Below are 22,149 nucleotides of genomic sequence, written 5' to 3' on the forward strand. Positions count from 1 at the left end.
TCGCCTGTGGTAAGTCGTGATGGGCTGTTTCCTGAAATTTGACTTTTCCCTGTTTGACAACTGACTAAAAGCTTTCGCCGTGTGCCGGGAAATGGAAGCTAGAAGTGTTTAAAGGGGACGGTGCAGACAACAACTACACCAGGGTACTATAAAGAAGAAAAAATTTTCATCCTTCTAAAATCTACCAATTTAGACAAGCAATTGAAATGTGAAACACACGCAGTGATTATGCAACTGTCATGCTGCAGGATTCAAATCAAAGAAGGAATGACTGAGGTGAAGAACTTGCTAAAATATTTCTAACCATCTCCTAGTGATACGCACAAGGGAGAGCCTAGGAAAAAGGAAAAGAAAATCAGTGTGCCAGCCTGCTTTCAAGCGGCCCCTCCACTCTCCCCACGCAGAAGAACATCGTGCTTATCGCTGTTTGAACTCTGCAGGAAGCAAACTCACTCGGCAGGAAACAGCCCTATCTCGCAAAGGTGCAAAACTCGACAAGCGCAGAAACTGTCAATCTTCCTGTTATACTTCCTGTTTAAGCTCTCCGTTTCAAAAACACACCCAACATATTTATCTATGAACTCATGCCAGTTCTTGGCTAATTCTTAAAAGGACATGTGATGGATCGGTCTCAACTTCTCAAACCCTACACAGACAAACGATTATCCAGGAAGATGAACCATTTGCCACCTTGTGGCTGACTTTGGGCTCCTCTATTATAATGTATTATTGTAAATTAACATGACAATTAACATGCCAATTACATCTCAGTAATAACTACAAATTATTTCATTGTGTGTTACAATACAGCATGCTTAATAGTAAGGAAAGTAGAATTTCCAAACCATTCTGAAAGACTTTAAGAATTAGAGGTGGGGATTTAATATAATCTGCAGGAGATGCTGAAACTTTTCCTTTACAAGAAAAGTAGGAATGGTTACACTGTATAATAAATGAATAAATGCAGATTAGATGAGATCTAATAGCATCTCTTTAAAAAATAATTTAAAAGCCAAAAGTAGATCGTTTTCATAAAATAAGCATTCCCAATTTTTAACATTATCGAGAAGTAACATTCAGTAGCTGTGAAGTCCGCTGAGTTAGTGTGGTCCCATCAAGAAACACACACTCATCTGTGTGCCGTCGTTCAGAGAATGAGGCAGCACCCTGGACGGCACGGCGGCACATAAACACAGGGCATTCACCGTAATTTAAAAACGTGCTAATTCGGTATTTCCTGTATTTCTTACTATCTTTTGGTACATTGGCAGAAGCCAAGCTATTCTGCTGGAGGCTCTAAAACAAAAGGTTATTTAAAGTTAGCTAGTAACAATTATGAAAGGAGACTCTTAAACGTCTTAATATATTTGGTCACCGGGGTACTCCAAACACCTGACAATATGCAACAGATTGCAATCTAGGCTCTGAGGTTTGTCCTTTTTTTGAGTTTCCACTGCTGGAGATAGCGCCAGCCCCCAAAGGTCAAATTATCAAGCCGAGAGGGAAAGAGGAACCATCTCATTGCAAAAGAATGTTGTCGTTCTGATAAGAGGTCAGCCGATACTGCTTTCGCCAGTGATGACAGACTCCCCGCTCACACAAATTACCTTCTTTTCTCCTGCCCTTTCCCTTCACCCTCCCAAGAGCAAAATGACAGTCCTTGGCTTATTAAAAGACTCACAAAGGAAAAGATGCTTTCCATAGCAGATTTTGTTTAAGGGGGCGCGGGGAAGACGATGACCTGCTGGAAGCGAGACCAGGCGAGGCTCTGCCTCAATGCTACCTAGTTCTGTGCCCTGCAGCACGCTGCTCTGTGCTGCAGGTCCTTCAGCAGGAAGGCCAGGATGACTTTTAAAGGTCAGGTTCCAGGACCTAAGTCCACGCTTACACCACCCCACTCATGTCTGTCTGTGTTTCCTCAGCAACGCCATGGCCGGTGAACTCACCGCTACACCTGGGAGTCAGGCTCGCTGCGGAGCTGACAGGGAGGGCAACTTCCACTTAGTTACTGATCTCCCAAGTATCCATTTGTTTGAAGGAGATATTCCAGTTTAAAGACATTTCAAAATCATACGAACAGCTCATACAATTTTTTCGAGGGACTTCGTGTTAGCACCTGGCACAACACTGAGACTACAGAAGTCACTCTAACACTTGGCTGATTTATAGTGACCTTTCCGAGAAGACTTTCTTTGGCTAAGGCCAACCAGCGTCCCAGCCAGCCGTGATAATAATTAAAATACACAGGCTCTGTTTTAAGCCTAGCTGCCCATAGGTGGAATACCACTAAGCATTCTGCCCCCTTTAACTTTATTTTTGACTTATAAAACAAGACTATGAAGTTAATACATATACGTAGTTATTCTAGACACCACTTGCTGGATTCTCTGCATTGTCTTCTAATTTTCTGACCGCCCCATTCCTGCCTGCCCTGCACTTGAACCACAGAAATGAAGAGAGAAACCAACTCTGGTGGCAGGTTGCATGGAAAAACTCCTCTGACTATTGAGCAACCCTAGTGTTTTCTAAAAGAGATCCTATTTGCAAAACCCAGGAAAATACACAGGCTGTATTTTGACCACCCCACCTAATTGTGGGCCTAAGAAGCCCGTGGTTTTGTTTTGGGGGTGGGTGGGAGGGAGAGAGTGTGGGGAGGTGCACATTTACAGCAGGACCCTTGAGCGTTTACTCCCCTACTGCTGAGTGTGTCTGTGTGCACCTGTGTATGTGCACCCCGCCTGGACACACATGACATGCACATAGTAGTTCCTTGGCAGGAGCTCCTTAACTGATTTCCAGTACTTTCCACTTTTTTCTTATTTTGTTGGAGGCTGGCCTGAGGGATAAATACAGGGCCACAGCAGTGGGAGGCTGAAAGTTTTCCCCCAGCACTGGGAATCAATATGTTATCTCCTTTTCTTTCTCTCTCTTCAAAATACAGTTTAAAAGTCGCCCTGGCTGATGTGGCTTAGTGGAGTGAGCACTGGCCTACAAACCAAAGGGTCACTGGTTGGATTCCTAGGCAGGGCACATGCCTGGGTTGCGACTCAAGTTGTACTCCCAGTAGCAGGTGCATGAGAGGCAACCGCACACTGATGTTTCTCTTCCTCTTTTGTCCTTCCCTTCCCCCTTCTCTATAAATAAATAAGTAAATAAATAAATAAATAAGTGAATAAGGAAAAAAAAAAACAGTTTAAAAGCAGATTAAAAGAGCAGTTATCTCAATGTGAGGTTATTACAGGTGATTCTTATTTGCTTATTTTTATGTTTTAATTATTCCTATAATGAGCATGGAAAAAATTAATAACTATAAAAAAAATGTAGCCCTGGCTGGGGTAGCTCAGTAGATTGAGTGTGGGCCTGTGAACCAAAGGGTTGCCATTTCGATTCCCAGTCAGGGCGCATGCCTGGGTTGCAGGCCAGATCCCAGCAGGGGACGCAGGAGAGGCAACCATACACTGATAATCTCTCTCCTTCTCTCCTTCCCTTCCCCTCTAAAGATAAATAAAATCTTTTTAAAAAATGCGTACACATGTTATTTGAACCTCAGGCACTACATAAGATGTGCTGTAGCATGTTCCTAGTTAGGAAGAGATCTAAGAATTCATATTTGTCTTAAAAGTTCTTGTTATTTTCTGTGGGACCATCTTTCTGACCTCTAAACCCAAATGTAACTATTTTCCATCCCCGGATCCTGGCATAGCCCCCTGCAGCTGCACTACAAACCCGACAACCGATTCCGGCACCTGGACCACATTGGGGCCACATGCACACCCAGACCTGTGCCTCAGTCCCACAAAAGCAAGACACGTAAGGTTATGTGTGAAAATTTCTTAGCATGTGGTGAATACTCAAGCTGGCGGTACTGCCTCTCGTTATTTTTCTTCCATTAATACGCTATCTCCCAGTGTTTCTCTGAATTTCCTCCCATGCACCCTCCGCCTGCATTAGTTCTCGGGTGTGGGCAGGCTGTGACAGTGACGGGAGCCTCCGGGCGACGGACTGAGGGGTCACGCAAGGAATGCCCACGACGGTACTCACTTTGCTCTTTTTACTGCTGGACATTTTGTTCTTGATGTAGCTGAAAGTGCGGCTGACTTTCGTGCCGCTCTTCCCTTCAAAATCCTTCTTGGAGGGGCTCTGGGGCAGGAAATTGTAGTTCTCTTCGGTTATACTGCATAAAAACAAAAAGACTGACTTAAAAAAAAACACCACAGGAGTTATTTTTAAAAAATTAAAACGTCTTCCACAAAATTCTGTGTAATCATTTTCGTCACATATTATTTTTCCTACAGGTCAGTCACCTAATAGCCTCACGGAAAATGGGAGGCTGGGAAGAGATGGACAGAGGCTGCTGAATGGATTGTCGTAACATCACCTGAGAACAATATATGCTCTCAGACGCCCATGTTCTGTCGCCAAAGGCACCCACCACAGCAGCACAAAAAGGGGGAGTCCAGTACGTTTTGGAGACTCTGAGAAAGTCCTTATTCATGTAAGTTTCCTTACAATATGTTGTTACAACTACACAATTTTATTACTTATTGTGAATCTCTTAATGTGCACAACTTATAAATTAAACTCTATTATTCATATGTGTAGAAAACATATGGTATGTACAGAGGTCGGTACCGTCCACGGTTTCAGGCACTCACTGAGGGTTTGAGGGCATAGCCCCAGAGGATGGGGGAACTACGGTATACACACACACATCCCCCGAAACAAACTGTTGGTAGACTTATGAATTAAAAACCCCCATAAGCAAAGAGTACAAATGTTCATCAAGTCAAACAGAAGTGTTTCTTACACGAATAAATGCATACAATCACCTCCATCATTCAAAAGAGTAACGACAGGGGAAAAGTACTGAAGACCTTTAGAAAGGGCACGGTGTTCATTACCAACCACTCCTAACCATCATTCCAGGTTTATCCCTCGAGAAGGTGACAATCCAATGAATCCCACAAATGTAGTTTACTTAGTGAAATGTCACCATACATTCTGGACTTCCTTCATTTCCCTTCGAGAAAAACAGTACCCAATAAAGGGCCGGTACCTCTCTGTCAGGTTAGCACTGGTGCTGTGGAAAGGCCGGGAATCTGGAAAACAAAAACAGCAGGGAACTGTTAGAACCAAAGGACGGCACCCGAAGGACAGAGAAAACGTCTGAAATGTTCACGACGACACAGATAAAGCAGCGACAGCATCTGAAAGTCCGTGCATGGGGCCTTCTCCTCCTAAGGATCTAACAGAAGAAAACTCAACCTGAAACCCTCAAATTAGAACTGTGACAGGAAGTGAATTTCCCACTAAAGAAGTTTAATCGGGGATTTGAGTAACCGAACAAACCCCAAGTCAAAACTTTTTCCTAATGTTCAAACTAAGATATCTTTCAATTCTTGTTCTTATCAAATGTTCAGTTCCCATAGGCCATCATTCTGAGATGATGTCACAGGAAGAACACCAAAAGGGAAATTAAATATCATATCCCGTTAATTTCGCTTTCAGGTAGTTCTTTCTACTCTGAAAATCTGGCTAACGCGTACCTGGTATGTTCCTGAACACTCCTGGAAGAGGGTCCAGGAATAGGAAGGAGAGTTCGACCGGCTTAGGCGGTCTAGGGCATGTCACTAAGTCTGGGGTGAGGGTTTCGTCTCCTCTCTGTGAGAGGGGAGGCGGGGGGCACAGGCCCTCTCCAGGTTGGTGTTGGATCACCTGAGCAGCGCAGGTCCATTCTCCCCACTCCCACAACCACCAGGCCCTAAACTGAAGCGGGTCATTAAAACTAAGGCCAAGTCAGACAGCAGGGCAATACTAAGTAGAATGAACAGAAGGAACACCACTCTTTTTAACACTTAAGCTCCCAAATTATTCTAGATCCTGAACAGAAATGCAAAACTGTAGTTATTACTAAGTAAATAGCTAACAGGTGGGAATCATGCATATGAGGCTTAAACTTTAAGTCTTCAAAAAGACTACTTTCTATAAGGTTTGTCTTTTACCTACTTAAGATTCTTCTTCTATTTCACTGATCGTGCACGGTAACAGCCACGGGAGAGGGGCAGATGAGCCCATTAAGAATAAGACCCAGGACCTGCCCCACAGTTTGGCACTGTCTAGGTGTGAAATCATCAGTATGTTAACCTCAGGAGGCCTTAGTTTAAACAAAACAAACCAAAAGCAACAACAAAAAAGCAAACCCAAAGTACGGTTTAGATCAGCGGCTTTAAAACTTTTCCCACCCAATGGAGCCCTGAATGTTACAAGCAGCGTTAAACTCTCTCAGGCCCAGGGACTTTGTTGTACACTTAAGCAATTACCTGGTAAGTTACCCCAGTTGTGATACGAACTGAAAATGAAATTCATTAAAAAAAAAAAAACAAAAAACAACCAACACAGAGCCTGACTAAAGAGGCTTACAGTAAATTTGGGTTGAATAAATTAAAAACTGTAAAAACAGTGCATAACTGAACCCTGGGAGAAGCTATGGCTCCTGTAACAGTTTCCAACTTTGCCATTGCTGGAAATTTTTTATTTCATTTACTATGACCTTTTGGATGTGGCTCTGAAATTCCCGGTGTGGTCAGGTTTTCAGAGCATCTAAGGTGCAGGGAGCACACACAAGGCCCACGGGCTGCAGCCGGCCCGGCACCCTGTTTCTACCCAGTGGCGGCGCCCAGCTCTCCCTTAACCTTTAAGGAGTGGTTATATGGACACGGTCCCAAAATCACACTCAGCCCTTTGAAGGCAGCCTCGAGGCTGATGCGGCCCTCGGTGAAAGCGAGTCTGACACCCCTGAAAGGGAATGGAAGAGCCAATGTGATGTGACTTCCGCGATGAAGTACTCACAGAAGCCAAACAACCTGCCATCGACGCGCACCTGTTCCTAAGTCTGTGAACACAGCGCAGTGGACGCTGCCTCGCAGATTCACAATGTCTATCTCATCATTTGAAAACTGCTCCAACCAGAGTTTCCTAAATTTATGTGGCTGTAAAACCACCTCTTCGGTTTCTTCCTCTGCTCCCTGACCCCAATTCTCACTGGTATTTCTGAGTTTAGGGAACACATTTTGAGGAAGGCGGGATACGATTCGAAGGTTTCTTCTAGCCCCTACACTTAGACGAGCCCACCACGATTTTCTATCAGAGACAGACAGAATCTGCTGGGACCTTTGGTTTTTCCGGCTGCCAGACCTCTTCTCCACGGTGTCATCAATACGCTGAAATGAAGAAAGAGCCTCGAGAATTTCTGAACCCTCCAAGTTGTAAGTGGATTCTCACAACTTCCCTCTTACTGTAACTGGTAAAAAATGATCTCTTAACTGTGTGCCTATTTACCAAATCTCTCTCTTTTAATTGTGAAAAAGTACTGAACATGTAAGGCCTGCACTAACAGGAAATTAACTACACTTGGTGTTTCTGCGTATAAGGCACTTTAAGAAGAATGCAAAAGTGCCACCCTGAGTTTAATAGTGTTTAAATATTAAATGATTCAATAAACACTGCTGAAACTCAGGGTCAGCGAGCAGTCAAGAATTAGGGTGCTCAATCATGTAGATATTATAATTGCATGGGATTCATTAGTTATATAAAAGGAAGGCAATTCATCATTTAACTCTTTATTAGAAATAATTTTCCACTTAAAATAACAGTCCTGGAATGCTGCAGAAATCTTGCACAACTGAAAACAGTTAATTTTCATAAAAGGAGAGATTCAGTTCCTTTCCAAGTTTACTAAAACTGACACCTTGTAAAGTTTTTAAACTAGGTGTCGCCAAGTAAGGACATAGTCATCTGAAACCCACAGTGTAGAAAAAGAACTGAAAAAAAAAAAAGTTGCAAGGGAAAAAAATAGGAGGAAAAGGTGAGAAGAAAAAATACTACCATTAGCGGGTAAACAGTGCAGGTGGGCATCTGGAGATCTGTCCCACGAGACAAAATAAGTGAAACAAGGAACGATGAAGGTTACATCATCAAACGGAAAGTTCTGTGAAATCAGCACTCGGTGTTACGGAAGGCACGAGGTGGGATGGGAACACACCGTTGGTGCCTGGGAAGGCATTTGTGTCCTGGGACGGAAATTCGTGCCCTGGAGTCAGGCTGCCGGATTAATCAGTGTACGCAGTGTACAGAAGACCAAAGCTGTCTTACCAAATTAATTTTCAAAGCCAAGCATGACGAAAACGGTTTAGACACGAGGGCATGCAGGGGGATAAAAGTCCCCGAACAACTTCTCAGTGCCAAGCCGAGAGCATTCTCAGTGCTTGTCAGGTGCAGGAGAGCAGCCCTGGGTCCCAGGGTTGCTTACTTACACTGAAACTCCTCCTCCTCATCACTGGAATGAGAAGAGCCCAGAGAAAAGAGAGTTTTAGACTTAAGGAGGAGCGGAGAGATGCTGATGGAGAAGGAGATCTGCCGGGTGGGCGGCGGCGGCGGTGGCGGCAGGGCTGAGAAGTGGGTTAACGGGGGTCATTAGAACAGGCACAGATTACACCAGGACGACGCAGCAGGCACCTCCAACCCACGTAGGACAGAACAGTGTCACTGGCCCCTATGGTTCCCAGAGAGGCTGTCTAGGCAAACAATGCAACTTACTCACATTTTGATCTTCATTTCTGAACATGTAGGATTCTAACACAGCTTTAAAAAAAATGCATTCAACAAATATGAACTTGTTAGATTATGAAAAAAGAACTAAATTTTTTAAAAAATTTTTATATATTTTATTTTTAGACAGAGGGAAAGCAAGGGAGAAAGAGAGGGAGAGAAACATCAATGTGTGGTTGCCTTTCACATGCTCCCAACTGGGGGCCTGGCCTGCAACCCAGGCATGTGCCCTGACTGGGAATCCAACCAGCGACCCTTTGGTTCACAGGCTGGCACTCAATCCACTGTGCCGCAGCAGCCAGGGCAAGAACTAAATTATTTTTAATGGTTATAATTTATAGCTGGAGTTTCTTCTTTTTTCCTGCAAAGTGAAACTGCATCTGGCCCTCTTTCTCCTCACCCCGAATTCCTCATTCACTCCCACCTCTTAACTGCAGTCTGCACGCAATACATACCGGTGACTCACCCCTTCTGTCTCCAGGCCAGGTCTGTCCTTTGAGCTCCCGGGGGTTCACCTCACTGCTCACCCGGGGGTGGGTACCCCGCAGGCAGCTCAAAGAGAACAAGTAGCTAAGTAAACCTATCTTTCCTCTACACCCACTCCTCTGCCTATAAGCCTTCACTTGGCAGAGTGGTACCTAAATCTAACTCATTTTTCAGAACAGAAATGGGAATCCTTACATCACAGCTCACTCAGTCCTTTGGATTTTGTCTTCTGGAATTTTCTCAACACCAACTTCTCCCTGCTGCTACTATTCCAGGCCCCAGTTGAGGCCACCAAATGCTCCCATCTGAATCCTGCAATAGCTTTGCGATGCTCTGCCTGCCTCTCCTACCCAACACACTCTCCAGGGTGGTCTGTGTGAAGTGTTGCACTCAAGCAATGGATCAATTTAATCAACTGTCCCCAGGTAACAAGGCCAAAGCCCTCAGTCCTGCTTTCCACGTACTAATTCCCTGAGCAAATCCCTTGTTTTCTTTTGGTCTCAATGTTGACATTACTTATCCCCAAATTAAAATGTGTATGTAATGTAACATATGTAATGTATCACATACTTAATAACCACACATATATTCAAGCCTTGCAATTCAACCAAAGGACCAATGGAAAAACTCCATCTGCCTGACTCAGTTTACGCCCTGACATATCTGTCCGTGTCACCTTTTCCAACAAGAAGCACTGTAAGAAAATACGCGTATTCCAATACATTCTCATCCCACTGGCCATGGTTTAAAAAAAGAGAGGAAATTAGCAGAGAAAGTAGAGATAAAATATCCTCATCAGCACTGATGCCTAACTTCCCAGAGGTACACCCTGCTCTTTGGCCCCGTGGATTGTTTATCTTTTCAGACCCGGCGCTTGGCATACACGTAAACGGCACACAGCGGCTCTCCAGATGGACTTCACCACCACAGTCAACTGAAACCTTCCGATCACAGGCCAGTGCTCCCATTGAGGCACACAAAAGGAACCTGGCCAACTCCCACACATGGAGCAAGGGCATACGGCCGACCCCGAGGACAAGTGCCCCTGGGGAACACTCTTCTGTGTGACAACCAGCAAAATGAAGGGGAAAAAGAAATTCATGCTAGAAGCCTGTGAAGGTAAACCATCTCATGGGTACGACTCTCCTTGTAACATTATCCCTGCTAATGTGCCAGGGCGCTTCCAGGGACAGAATCGATCAGGCAGCTTCTCTATGGTTTGCAGGCACCTTCTGGGTGCAAGCAATGACAAGTTCAAAAACTGAACTATCCTGTATGCCAACAATGAACTTGACTCTTTAAATTCTACGTGGAAACCACGTAAGTCTCCTGGCAGGCTGGGAGCCTCCACCCAGTCCTCTCTGATGCAAGGAGGAGGTGTGATGCAAACAGGCCTCAGGGAGCGGATGGAAAGGGTGAGCCCTCCTGGCGTCTTTCCCACACGACACAGGCAGCACCGGGCTACCGTGATTCTCCAGAAGGGACCAGCAAGATGCGCCACCATGTGCCTCCCAGCAAATCCAAGACGCGAGTCAGGAAGTTTTCCCACCCGCTGTGGTCCCTCGGTAAGCTGTCGCCAATCTACCTGACACCCCAGAAAATGACTGAGAAATAGGTTGAGTCACCACCTTTATTCCGTATTTTCCTCCAATGGATGGATTTTTGCAACAGATCCCAGCTTAGAAACAGCACTTAGAAGTTTGTCTGTTTTTCTCATCTAGCAAATGACACAAGACATTCCAGACAGCAGCCCAGTATATTCTCAGAAACGTGTACATGTGAAAGACTGTGGGAGGAGCAGTTCATTTCTTCAAAAGAAAGAGGATGGAGTGCAGGAACAAGCTGGACAGCAGTGAAAAAAGGCTGATTTCAGAAAGCACTTTGCTCCTAGACACGGTGTTCATTAGACACAGCCACTTAAAGAACATGAGGGGCGCCGCCCTCGTTTCTTTCACGCTGCTGAAGCTGGCCACAGAGGAACGGGCCTGGGCTCTGTTTTGGGCAATGGGAACTAACTCACTCCCTCACAATAAGTACTTATTATAAGGCAGGGAACATGCTAAAGACTTTAAATACATTCACATTTAAGCCACATCACATTATTATCGCTGTTTAATAGTCCAAATAATCGAGGCAAAGTGTTTCAGGATCTAGCCCACGGTCCCAAAGGCACTAAGTGGGCTTGCGACAAAACGGGAGTTAAAATACGTGAAGTGTACCGAACACTTTAGGCGTTGGGAACAGTAAATCTCTGCGTGCACAGTAATCGTGGCAGTTTCAGCTAGGAAGACCACGCCCGAAGATGGCTCGTGCGGCACTCAAGTGGTCCAGAATCGGAGAGCTGAGTCTGTGGCAAATCTAGCACTATCTATCCCGTTACGCTGATGCTCAGAAGCACAGCACAGGAAACAGAAGTTTTAGTCTCCTGTTCAACAGCCTGGCTTTTTACACCTGTTTGTAAAGAATGTTTGTACCATGTTTCTGGTACAATTAACTTAATTGTGTAAGGGGAGGGACTCAGGAGAAACGGCGTCATTGGAGGTGACTGCCCTCCAATTAGAGTATGTGCTGACTCAGGGAAGGAGGTGGGGCTAGTCAAGGACTTCCTGACCCCCCCCCAAAAAACCTGCACGCAAGGAACACTGTAAATTAGGATGAGGATGCCCTATTTTAGCAGAAGGACTGAACGCTTACTTAGAGCCCTGCTGTGGCAGCTGTCAGTCTCTCCAAGCGAGCTGAGCACAACCATCCTGGCCACAGGAGGCAAAGCTCGGTGAGCCAGCCCCTCTGGCACTCAAGGACAGTGTTTCTTGGGAGTCAGCCACATTATTTATAGTGTTTGGCTAGCAACTGAAAACACAGTAAAAAACCATCTTGCTTTTTGCGGGGGGAAATAATGAAGTATTTCATGCCCAAGGCCAGAGAACGTGTGTCAAAATATAGGAAAAATATCTCTCTTTGGGACACAGTCTGCTGGTGCCGGGTGTTTGCTGCCATTGGAACAGAGTCTCCACCAGGCCACCACACCGGCTAGTCCTGGAAGGAGGGTATGGAGGGCTGACAGGTCTCACTCAAGGGCTCTTTCTTGTCTGTCTTTGGCACTTTAGGCCCATCAAATCCACTATCAACTATCTTCTTAAAATCACTTCTATTCTATACCAGCAAAACCTCTAAACCAAAGCCCAATCCAAACAAAACCCAAACCCCCCAAAAAGCAGTTAAAGCTATTTGTGTTATGGTTCTGTGAGGTTATGCCTGTGTCTTTGAGAAAAAGTGACGTTAGGCACCTTTACTCAAATAGGCCAGATTTGTATCTGAACTAGTAATCGCATGAAAAGGAGAACAAAGTTAAAAGAATTGGCCAGCAGGTTTTAACTCCACAGTGGGAATTGAATCCAGGAAGTCATGACTGGAGACAGAACATCCCATGAACGCAGGGCAGCTACTTCTGTCCCTAACCTTTTCACAGGGGCTTTGTCAGGGGACACTGAAGAAGCACTGGAAACAGCAGTTTATTTATTCCCTCTGCTTCAGCTGTCTGGATTCTTGCTCTTTTGGCAAAGAATGTAATGCATCATTCTGCCTGTGTTGAGAATTTAAATCTTTATATCAAGACCTCACACTGGCAACGCATTTAAAAAGAAAAATCAGTATTTTAAAAATAATACAAAAGAGGAGGGCTCCCCAAAGAGCAAGCTGCCTTCCTGTGACAAACATTTGCATCCAAATGCAAATATATTTTTGAGCATCTTTCGCTTGCAAAGGCCCTGGTTTATGGCCGTCAGACACCTCTCTATAATCTCCTAGCCAGTGGACCCTGAATTGCATGCAGTGGCATGAATCAGTTCCCGATGCAATCCCCTTGGCATTCACTTAACTAAAACTCTACTTCAGTCTTTCTCTGTCCTTCATACTCTTGACATTTTAAAAGAGCTCAGAAAAAATAACACTGGATAAAATTTGGATAATGGCTCTGTGGTAAAATAAGAGAGCATCGTGAGATGTAGGAGCGTCATGTGTCTTCACATTTGGGGACTCCAGGGGAAGAAGACATGGTAATTCTTTGTATTATTTCTGCAACTAATTTTAAAGTCTAACAGTATTACAAAATAAAGTTTTAAAAAATATGTCAGGTTTAGGCCCCCTGCAAATAATAAATTTATTAATGTGTTAAGGAGATTTTTAGGTAGCAAGAGGAGGAAGACCACAGAGCTGAATTCTATCTTACCTTTTCTATTTAAATGATGAGCCGTTCATTCACAGGAAAAGGCAAGGAAATTTTTGAAGGTAATGCTATAGGGTCTTAAGGTAAGAAAATTGAGAGAAAAAGTATTTAAAGTGTACTTAATTTTTTACAAAAGTAGCATACTTACTGTCCAACCCAGGGTGGCTGATTGTCATTAATGAGATGGATTTTGTCAGTGTAGAAGAAATGGCTGATGTACGGTAGTTAAACCCCTGTGGTTTAGATCCGTGACATGTCTGTAAAGTAAAGAAAAGGAAGAACAGGTTCTAAGTACATGCTCTTCTATTTCTGGATAAGCACAGAACTGTACACTCCAGCCCACGCTGGGAATAAGGCAGCACACAGGCCTAAGGGCTGCGGTCACACAGCCGTGGACCAAAGTCAGCCCCTGCCACAGCTGCTCGACTGTGGACACGTGCTCCGCGTTTCTGAGCCTTAGTTTTCTCCCCTGTAAGCTGAGGGTAACTAGAGCATGCACCCTTTACAGTCGTTTCGTCTCCCTGACAGTACCTCACAACGTTTCAAACTCAGTAAGTGCTTAATTAACATCTGTTGAATGCGTAACCACATAAAAATCATTTCATTTGTGGAAGTACAGTAATAATATTCTCATCTTAAAGAGTTAGAAACAGAGATCTAAGTAAAAATGTTTCGAGACCACAGGCAAAGCAGGCCTGTGTCTGGGGGAAAAAGCCTAAATAAATCTCTTCCATTTCCTCTTCAGGATTAGACTGCCTGCCTCTCTATACAGGAGGGTGACTGCACTTTGATGACTTAACTCCCCAGTAAGCTCACAGTGGCTTCAGGGCCTCGAAATCCAAGCAACCACAGAAGGTCCTGCAATGGCACTTCAGAAACCGTAGCTCCGTGTTTCCCAGCCCGTACCTGCTGTTTCGAGAGCCCATTCTAATCATTAACTAACTTTAATTCTGATAAATCTCTTCCCTTTCTGGTAGCTGAAATCTGCCCCTCTGTGGCTTGCACACACTGAAAGGGAAGCAATGAAAACCCGTTACTAATGTAAACGCCACTGGACAGCACTGAAGACTTCTGATTATTTAGGGCTTGTTTCCTGTGTAACCATGGAGCCTGACGCACAGTTGCTATGTTTCCAATACAACTGTGAGGTCTGAAAAATGACCTCGGGGAGAGGCGGAGGCTTTCAACAGGAAGTTGGCCGCAGGCAACATGTCCAGATCAGAGATACACGCAGCCTGAGCCCCCCACTCTGAGGTGGAACACAAAATAAACAGCTGTAGGTTGACAGAGTTCCTGGAAGGTGAGGCACAAAATCTCTCTCGGCCTTCTATTTAACTTCTTTAAGTATATTTTATTGATTGTGCTATTACAGTTGACCCCTGCACGCCCTCCCTCCAGCCTTCCCCCTCCTCAGTTCCTGTCCATGGGTAAGTTCTCTGGCTTCTCCATTTCCTCAACTTTCCATTAGGCCTTCACAGGACTGTAAGTGATGCGCTCATCACTAAGGGGATCGATCCTCTGGTGCCAAACTTCCATTTGGTCAAGTCACTGCCATGTAGCAGGATGAAATAAAAATGAAATTTCTATGCAAAACCTCAGTCACCTATTGAAAGTACAGGCTGTTCAACATTTTTGTTTCCTCGTTTTATTAGAAATGTTTTGGGGAAGGTGGGCGAGGGTATGGGGTGGGAAACGGTGACAGAGGAATCTTGACTTGGGGTGGTGAGCACACAATACAATATACGGGTACGTTAGTATAGAATTGTATATCTGAAACCTTTACAATTAACCAACGCCACCCCAATCAATTCAATAAAAAAGGAAAAAAAAACGTTTCACTATATTTCTACTTAAAACTCTAGTCACCTATTCAGAGACGCATGTTTAACCTTTTTGTTTGTTTAGCTAGAAATGTTTCATTTGGGTATGTATCCTGGCATCCTCTCAGAAATTAAGCCCAAATCTCCTATGCCCAAGAAAGAGGACTTGGGGTTCTCAACTCAAAAACGCCCGGAGGGACTGTCAGAAGGGGTGAGTGTTCATGCAGCGCTGAGAGGGTGAGAACTCAGCAAAGGTCGCTTGCTTTGCTGGACAAGGAAATCCATGCCCTTCAAGAGAGGATTTCCAAGACAGCGACAGTGGTGGGCATTACGGGGTGAGAAGAAGGTGGCCAGTGTAGACGTTCTCTCAAGAATTCTGGCAGTGACAGGAAGGAGAGAACAACTCGTCCTTTCCTAGACAACATGCTGAGATAAAGAATAAGGAATTTTTTTCCAGGAAGGAGAAACATGTGACATGGTTTTGAAAATGGGGAAATTCAATAATGATATGCAATACACGTCCAGGCTCATTTTACTATTGGGGTGGTAAAAGGAGTCCTCAGAAAAGAAGAAAACACTCAATTCAATACCCTTGGTACTTTCGTAATTTAAAAAGAAGTTGCTTTGATAGAGTGTTTAAATCTAGGCAGATTCACCATATTCTTTAATTAGTATCAAGTGCTAAAAACTTATTTTGCCCTAGACTGAGTGGATTACCAAAATGAGTAAGTAACCATAGTTGCCAGTCTCGTATTAACATGAGGACATATTTAGGGAGATAAAATTAAAGTTTTCCAAATTAGCTCCATGTCCACATTTCAGCCTTACCTGCTGACCAAACATCCTATGTTCTCTCTGGCCTGATTCCAGATCCTCTTCCGAAAGGGACACCAAAGAGTCACCCCGCTCCTCACTGCTGAAAGGGTGCCTGAGCTCCTTGGTGTTCGCAGAGCTGACTTCCAGAGACGAGGACGGTTTGTTCCCGACACCATCTCCTCCTGCCAAGCCTTCTAGGCTGAAACTGAACACAGAGCACGAGAGTTGGTGCCTTCTCTTCCCGAGTCCCAGAAAGAAAGGAGGAGGCAATACCCCTTCCGTGGTGTCTCTCTTGCACGTCTATAATTTCCAGCGCACCCAGCCAGGCTGTCTGCAAAGGCACAGCACAGATGAGCACCACCTGCCTGACGCCTCACAGGTCTTGGGGGAAAACGCTGCACTGAGATTTTCTTAGCTAATTCAATGTGTTCAAATATTGAACCATCTAAGGCCATTTTTTCAGTATATCATATGGACAGACCATATGATCTCATTCATCTTTTACTTGTGTGTTTTCCCCTGACCTTTTGCCAAAATCTAATTCTGCTAACGCCAAATAACTATAGGGCATGGAGAAAATATGAGTGTAAGTAACTTTCAGAAGGCAAACGGGGAGACTCGGACTTGCCCCCAAGGCCATTAAGCGGACCTTTATAGCTTTAGGTTCCAGGACAGGTTAGTTGAACGTTGTAACTTCACAGTGACGCACCCGCCCAGAAAACCCAAGCGCTACCGAGAGCAACACTGTGGTGCACACCTGCCCAGGCAACGCCGGCTCGCCAGGCTTCCTGAGGACTGTTAGTAGCAGACAGGCACGTAGGACCCCTCAAAGACCAAGAGCTGAAAAGCTACTGAGTCTAAGAGTTTTAATTTTTGTCCGGATACTGACAAAGCAGGGCGGGGGGTGGGGTGGGGGGAGGCAATCTTAGGATTCAGTATCCAAAACGGGATCCCTGGAATAAAGAGTTTTGTGGTTTTCTGAGTAAAAATCATTTTTCTATGAGCAGGCGGCTACAGAGAGATGTCAGCGTCTGTTCCTCTGGGGGAATTGCCAGGCAGAATGACTTACATCAGCTACAACTGCGGGGGAGGCTTCTTCAAAACAAGCAAGACCCCAAAATATAGCTATGGCCGACCACACCCCCAGTTACCAACAGCTGAACTGTGTCTGAAGCTGTTTACTTATTTCTGCTCAAACTGTGCAGTTAATTCCTACAAACGATTCACAAATACTAGTCTAAAAGGGCTTGTTTTTTAATTTCACAAATTACTATAAATTAAAACTGTATTAAACAATAGATTTTGGTTTTGTTTTCATTTCAATATGAGAACAGAAATTACCACTAGTTAACAAGTAACGTCTCCATAAAAGTCATTCTAACACCAGGGACAAGAAGACAGGCTAGTGAAGAAGAAATTTCGTTTTCTATTGCGAATGACCTGTAAAACCTAAGAAAACCACTCTATGCTTTCCACAAAACTTAATCCTGCCAATGTTTTGGTAATCAAATCTGGCTGCTTCGTGGAAAAAGAACATGAAATGAAGAGTTTGTGCATCTGTCCTCGAAAGCAATGGGTGGGTGTGGCAGCGTAACAGAAATAAGGGCAGCTAAGGAGCTGCCTGGCTTCTGTCAATGTTTTCCTCAGGACAGGGGAATCCAGAGGACTGGAATCCCGAGGGTCGGAATCCCGAGGACCAGAATCCCGAGGACCGGAATCCCGAGGACCGGAGTGAGGGCAGACTACACAGAGAGAGGCGTGGGCTAGCATACCACTCAGACAAGCGCGCAGAAAACACCCCGTCCACAGCCACCTGAGGCACACAGGATGAGGCGTCAGGGCACACCAGCAGACTGCTACGCTGCACCCCTGCAACTGGATCAGCGCCGCCAACAGCAGAGGCAGTGGGATAGCGCGCTCACACGCAAAGCAGGCCGCCGCGGGCGAGAGAAGCCAGCTCCAAGCCAAAGCCCACATGCCCTATGTCAGGACTTCCCCTTCGGCGGCTGAACACAGAACAATACCGTACCTTCTGTAATTAAAGTCAGCACTCAGGGCAGCAGAGTATTGCACACCAGAGGGACACCAGCTCATACTGGGGATGACATCAACGACAGAAATAGAAATGGAGGGAGAAAAGAGGAAACAGGAATGGGGTTATTGGGTTTAAAAAGAAAAGGTCACAGAGACAGAAGGACTTATATGAACATCAAAAAACTAGAAATGCAACACTGATGTACAAAAAAGGTGAGAATAAATACCACGCAATCTTAAAATTGTTCTACTGATGTCTATCTACACAATGGGTTGGAAACGACTGAGGGAGCTGTTAACAGGGCAGCAAATCTGATCTGAAACCCAGTTTTTTTCTAGAGAGCCCTGCACCGAGAGCCCGCCTACGCATGGCCTCCTCTGCAGGCCCCTCCCGGAGATGTCCGCCCCTGTTACTGGGGATCACCTCTCCATGAATCCCACCACCCCCACACCTCCCACCACTTCCACACACCCCCACCTTCTACAGCGTAACTAAAAGGAACGGAGGGTGACACACCACACTGGTGGCAGGCTCACTGAGTCATCAGCATTTGTCATGCGTTTCCAGGAAGGCTCCATCAACGAGGGACAATCCATCAACCTCCATAAAAATGGTGTCCAGTCAAGACCCACATCCACCCTCAAACCCTACTGTTAAGGCTCTTATGCTGAAGATAAACTACACAACAAAGGTCACATTTCCTCACATTTTAATGATAACAAAGGGATTGAGTTTCTTTCTTTTTTGTTAAAGCAATTCTACCATACTGAGAACTTTGTCTTTTTAATTTTTAAACAAAAATTTAAACATCCATTTGTTCATCTACTTCCCTGACTATCTATCTCAGCACTGATATTTATTCTCAAGCAGCAGGTACAGAAAATCTGGGATTGGAAAGGCCAAGGAAATATAAACCGCCAAAAAATAACTGATTCCAAATACCAGTTACTCTGGAAAGGGAACTGCATCAATAGGTCAGGATTTGGCCCTGGCTGGTGTGGCTCAGTGGACTGAGTGCCGGCCTGTGAACCCAAAGGTGGCCAGTTGGATTCCCAGTCAGGGCACATGCCTGGGTTGCGGGCCAGGTCCCCAGTAGGGGGCGCACGAGAGGCAACCACACATGGATTTTTTTTCCCTTTCTACCTCCTTTCCCTTCTGTTTAAAAATAAAATAAATTTTATAAAAAATCTTTTAAAAAATAGGTCAGGATTTTTGACTACAAAAAGCTCCTCTTTAAAAATACACTGCTACTGTTTGGGTCTTAAAAGTTCTAGGTGACAGGCCCTTGTTTCCAGAAGGGAGACAGCAGTGAAACCACAGCTCCCTGCTGACTCTCAGAACTGGGAGGTCCAGCAGACCTATCTTGAATGCAGTAGTGCTCCCCCTTATCCGTAGTTTTGTTTTCTAAGGTTTCGGTTACCCAAAGTTTAAAAATATTAAATGGAAAATTCCAGGACTAAGTTTTAAAATATGTGTCTGAGTGGTGGCATGACATCTCCCCCGTCACACTCTATCCCATCACACCTGGAGGTGCACCGTGCCTTTGTCCAGCTTCTCCACACTGGGCTCGTTCCCCGCCCATTAGTCCACCACTCAGGAGCTGACTCGGTTACTATTAGATTGATTGTCCAGCCAGTGCAATGCTTGTGTTCGAGCGACCCTGCTCTTACTTAATAATGGCTTCAAGGCCATGCACGTAACTTCTACTGCAGTATGTTGTTATCACTGTTCTATCTTATTGTTGGTTATTGTTAGTCTCTTAATGTGCCTAATTTATAAGTTAAACTTCATCGCAGGTTTGTGTATAAAGGAAAAAAGACAGTGTATATAGGGTTTGGCTCTATCCATGACTTTAGGCATCCACTGGGGATCTCGGAACAGATTCCCCATGGATAACTGAGCACCTCCTTGATACCTGATACATTTTTTTAGTTGACAAATAGGGGTTTTGGAGATGAAGGAAAATGGTGGGAGATTAACTGTAAGAGCTATCCCTGTGACTCTTCTAAAAGTAAATCTTTAGTATCATTTTAAAATACTTTAAACTGTAAAACATTTTAAATCACATTCAATAAATAGCGTAAAGCTCCGAAGTGAAGCAGCGGAAAGCAGAAATACACAACTGAGGCACGGCTCACATCTGCAAAGGGAACCAGACTGACTTCTCAGAAGGAAGCCTTGATACAATTTACAAGCAAGCACACATAAGACTCGCAAATCCATTCGTTAAAATGATTAACTCAGCCCTGGCAGGTGTGGCTCAGTTGGTTGGGTGTCAACCCACAAAGAAAAGGTTGACGGTTCAATTCCCGGTCAGGGCACATGGCTGGGTTGCGGGGCTGGTCCCCGGTTGGGGGGTGCACGCAAAATGGGTGTCTCTCTGTCTCTCTCTCTCTCTTTTTCTTTCTCTCTCTCCCCCACCCCCACTACTTTCCCCTCTCTCTAAATGAATAAAATCTTTAAAAATAAAAAAATGAAATTATTAACTGTAAATCTCCTGTTAATAAAAATGCATATTATACCTAAATATCCAACTTCTCATTAAAAAACAGAACATGGTTAATCAGGAACTGAATACAAACTGTCAAATTTTAAGCTATACCTATAATTTTATGGTTAAAAATCTCCTTCTGATTTAAACGTCCCTTTCCTCTCAAAACTATGGGGGAGATGGGGATGGAATTTCAAGTGAGGAGACTGAAGAGCAGCAGGAAGGCGTGAAGAGGGACCTGCTGCTTTTCAAGGACCCAGGAGGCTGCAGACGGCCCCACAGCAGCCGAAACACTGCCCTTCCTGGCAGAAAACTTCTTCCCCAATTAAGAGCATTTCTGAGAGCACCCTAATGTCCCCAGTTCCTCAGTCAGTGGGTGGGGGCGGGTCACATTTCATGGTTCTTTGGCTTTGTGTTCAAATTTAGGAAATTCTACATTAAAAAAAAAAAAAACACCTATCCTCCTCCACCTTTTAATACTTGCTGGAATGTTTCAATTTTTACTAGCTAGGACTTAATATAAGACGTAAAAGTGTGCCTCTTCTTCTTCCTCCAGAATAGGACTATGGGTGAGACTCTCCGTGACGTGGCTAGGACGGCTGTATCTATACGCTCACGTGGACGGCACCCGGAAGCTCCTCATCTTCCAGAGTCTTTAAGCGCGCGGTTTCCATAAGTTCGTATTGAAAGAGCTTTAATAGAGAGCCAGGCACTTAACTCTGGAATTAAAGGAAGCAGCCACTTAAAGGACACAGTGGAAAAGATCACCTCTTGCCCGCTTCTCAACCAACACCTTCCGCTGACGTTAAAAATACCTCTTTATAATTGTCTCCTCCTAGGAGAGGCTAACCGAAATGTAACCGTCATTTCTGGATTGGTAAACGTTTTTCCAGGCAATGGCAGAAAAGGCCACTGAAGACTTCTGCACAATAAAACAGAACTCAGCCTTTGAAAAATTTAAAGCAAGTCCGTGCTTTCTGAGTAGAAATGATTTTTCAGCTGGAGACCAATTTTCAGTTTCAAAATGTTAGCTAACAAAAAACAGTCGAGGAATCCAACAGTGAGAGGGCCTGAGAGGCCAGCGGGTGTGTCTTGCTGTGATGAGGAGTGACCACACTGCCCAGGGAATGGGGACAGTGGGTGGCCCAGGGACACAAACTTCCACAGAATCATTGAAGAACGCATTGGAAATGTTTGAAGGCCTGTGTGTGCAAGGCGCACATGTATTTCTGCTTCTTCTTCACACTTTTTTTGGGGGGGGAGGGGGGAGGAAGAAAAGGTCCTCCCCAGGGTATTATAGAGGCACAACATAAACATTTCTTCAAATTCTTCTGGAGAAAGTTGGGAAGACCCTGTTAGCAAAACCTCAGATTCCAGAAACCATTTCCTAGGGAACACACAATCAACAATTAAGTACCTATATTCTATTTGCTCGAAGTAGATGTACAATTCTTTCAGAACAGTTGTTTAATCATGGAATAAGCAGAGGAATGAGATGCTTGTTAGTAGATGCTCAGAGGCAACATGGTTAGTCCAAGTTAGTGAACTCTGTACCTTCTCCTATGAATGGGAGGCCTCCTGACAACATCCCCCAGAACACGCATTGAACTGAAAATGAATGATGGGAGAGGTCAGTGTCGCGGTGAAACACGATGGACATGAACGCATG

General features: G+C 44.7%; 1 protein-coding gene across 5 annotated transcripts in view; it reads right to left on the minus strand.

The window, feature by feature from the left end:
• Nucleotides 1–22,149, minus strand: part of AKAP13 (A-kinase anchoring protein 13) — a 226,398-nt gene that overhangs the window by 39,797 nt on the left and 164,452 nt on the right. For 2 of the 5 annotated variants that reach the window (XM_037053670.1, XM_037053673.1), the window contains 6 exons: nucleotides 22,035–22,088; nucleotides 17,984–18,049; nucleotides 15,967–16,159; nucleotides 13,467–13,575; nucleotides 5,057–5,099; nucleotides 4,042–4,174 (listed from right to left, as the gene is read on the minus strand). In XM_037053670.1, the coding sequence (XP_036909565.1) occupies nucleotides 4,042–4,174; nucleotides 5,057–5,099; nucleotides 13,467–13,575; nucleotides 15,967–16,159; nucleotides 17,984–18,049; nucleotides 22,035–22,088 (598 nt within the window). The remainder of the gene's footprint in view (nucleotides 1–4,041; nucleotides 4,175–5,056; nucleotides 5,100–13,466; nucleotides 13,576–15,966; nucleotides 16,160–17,983; nucleotides 18,050–22,034; nucleotides 22,089–22,149) is intronic. The other 3 variants (XM_037053671.1, XM_037053672.1, XM_037053675.1) reach the window with 3 other exon arrangements.

Source organism: Sturnira hondurensis, unplaced genomic scaffold, assembly GCF_014824575.4.
Source record: "Sturnira hondurensis isolate 20B ecotype Veracruz unplaced genomic scaffold, ASM1482457v3 Scaffold0007865, whole genome shotgun sequence".
In the NCBI taxonomy this organism is placed as follows: Eukaryota; Metazoa; Chordata; class Mammalia; order Chiroptera; family Phyllostomidae; genus Sturnira; species Sturnira hondurensis.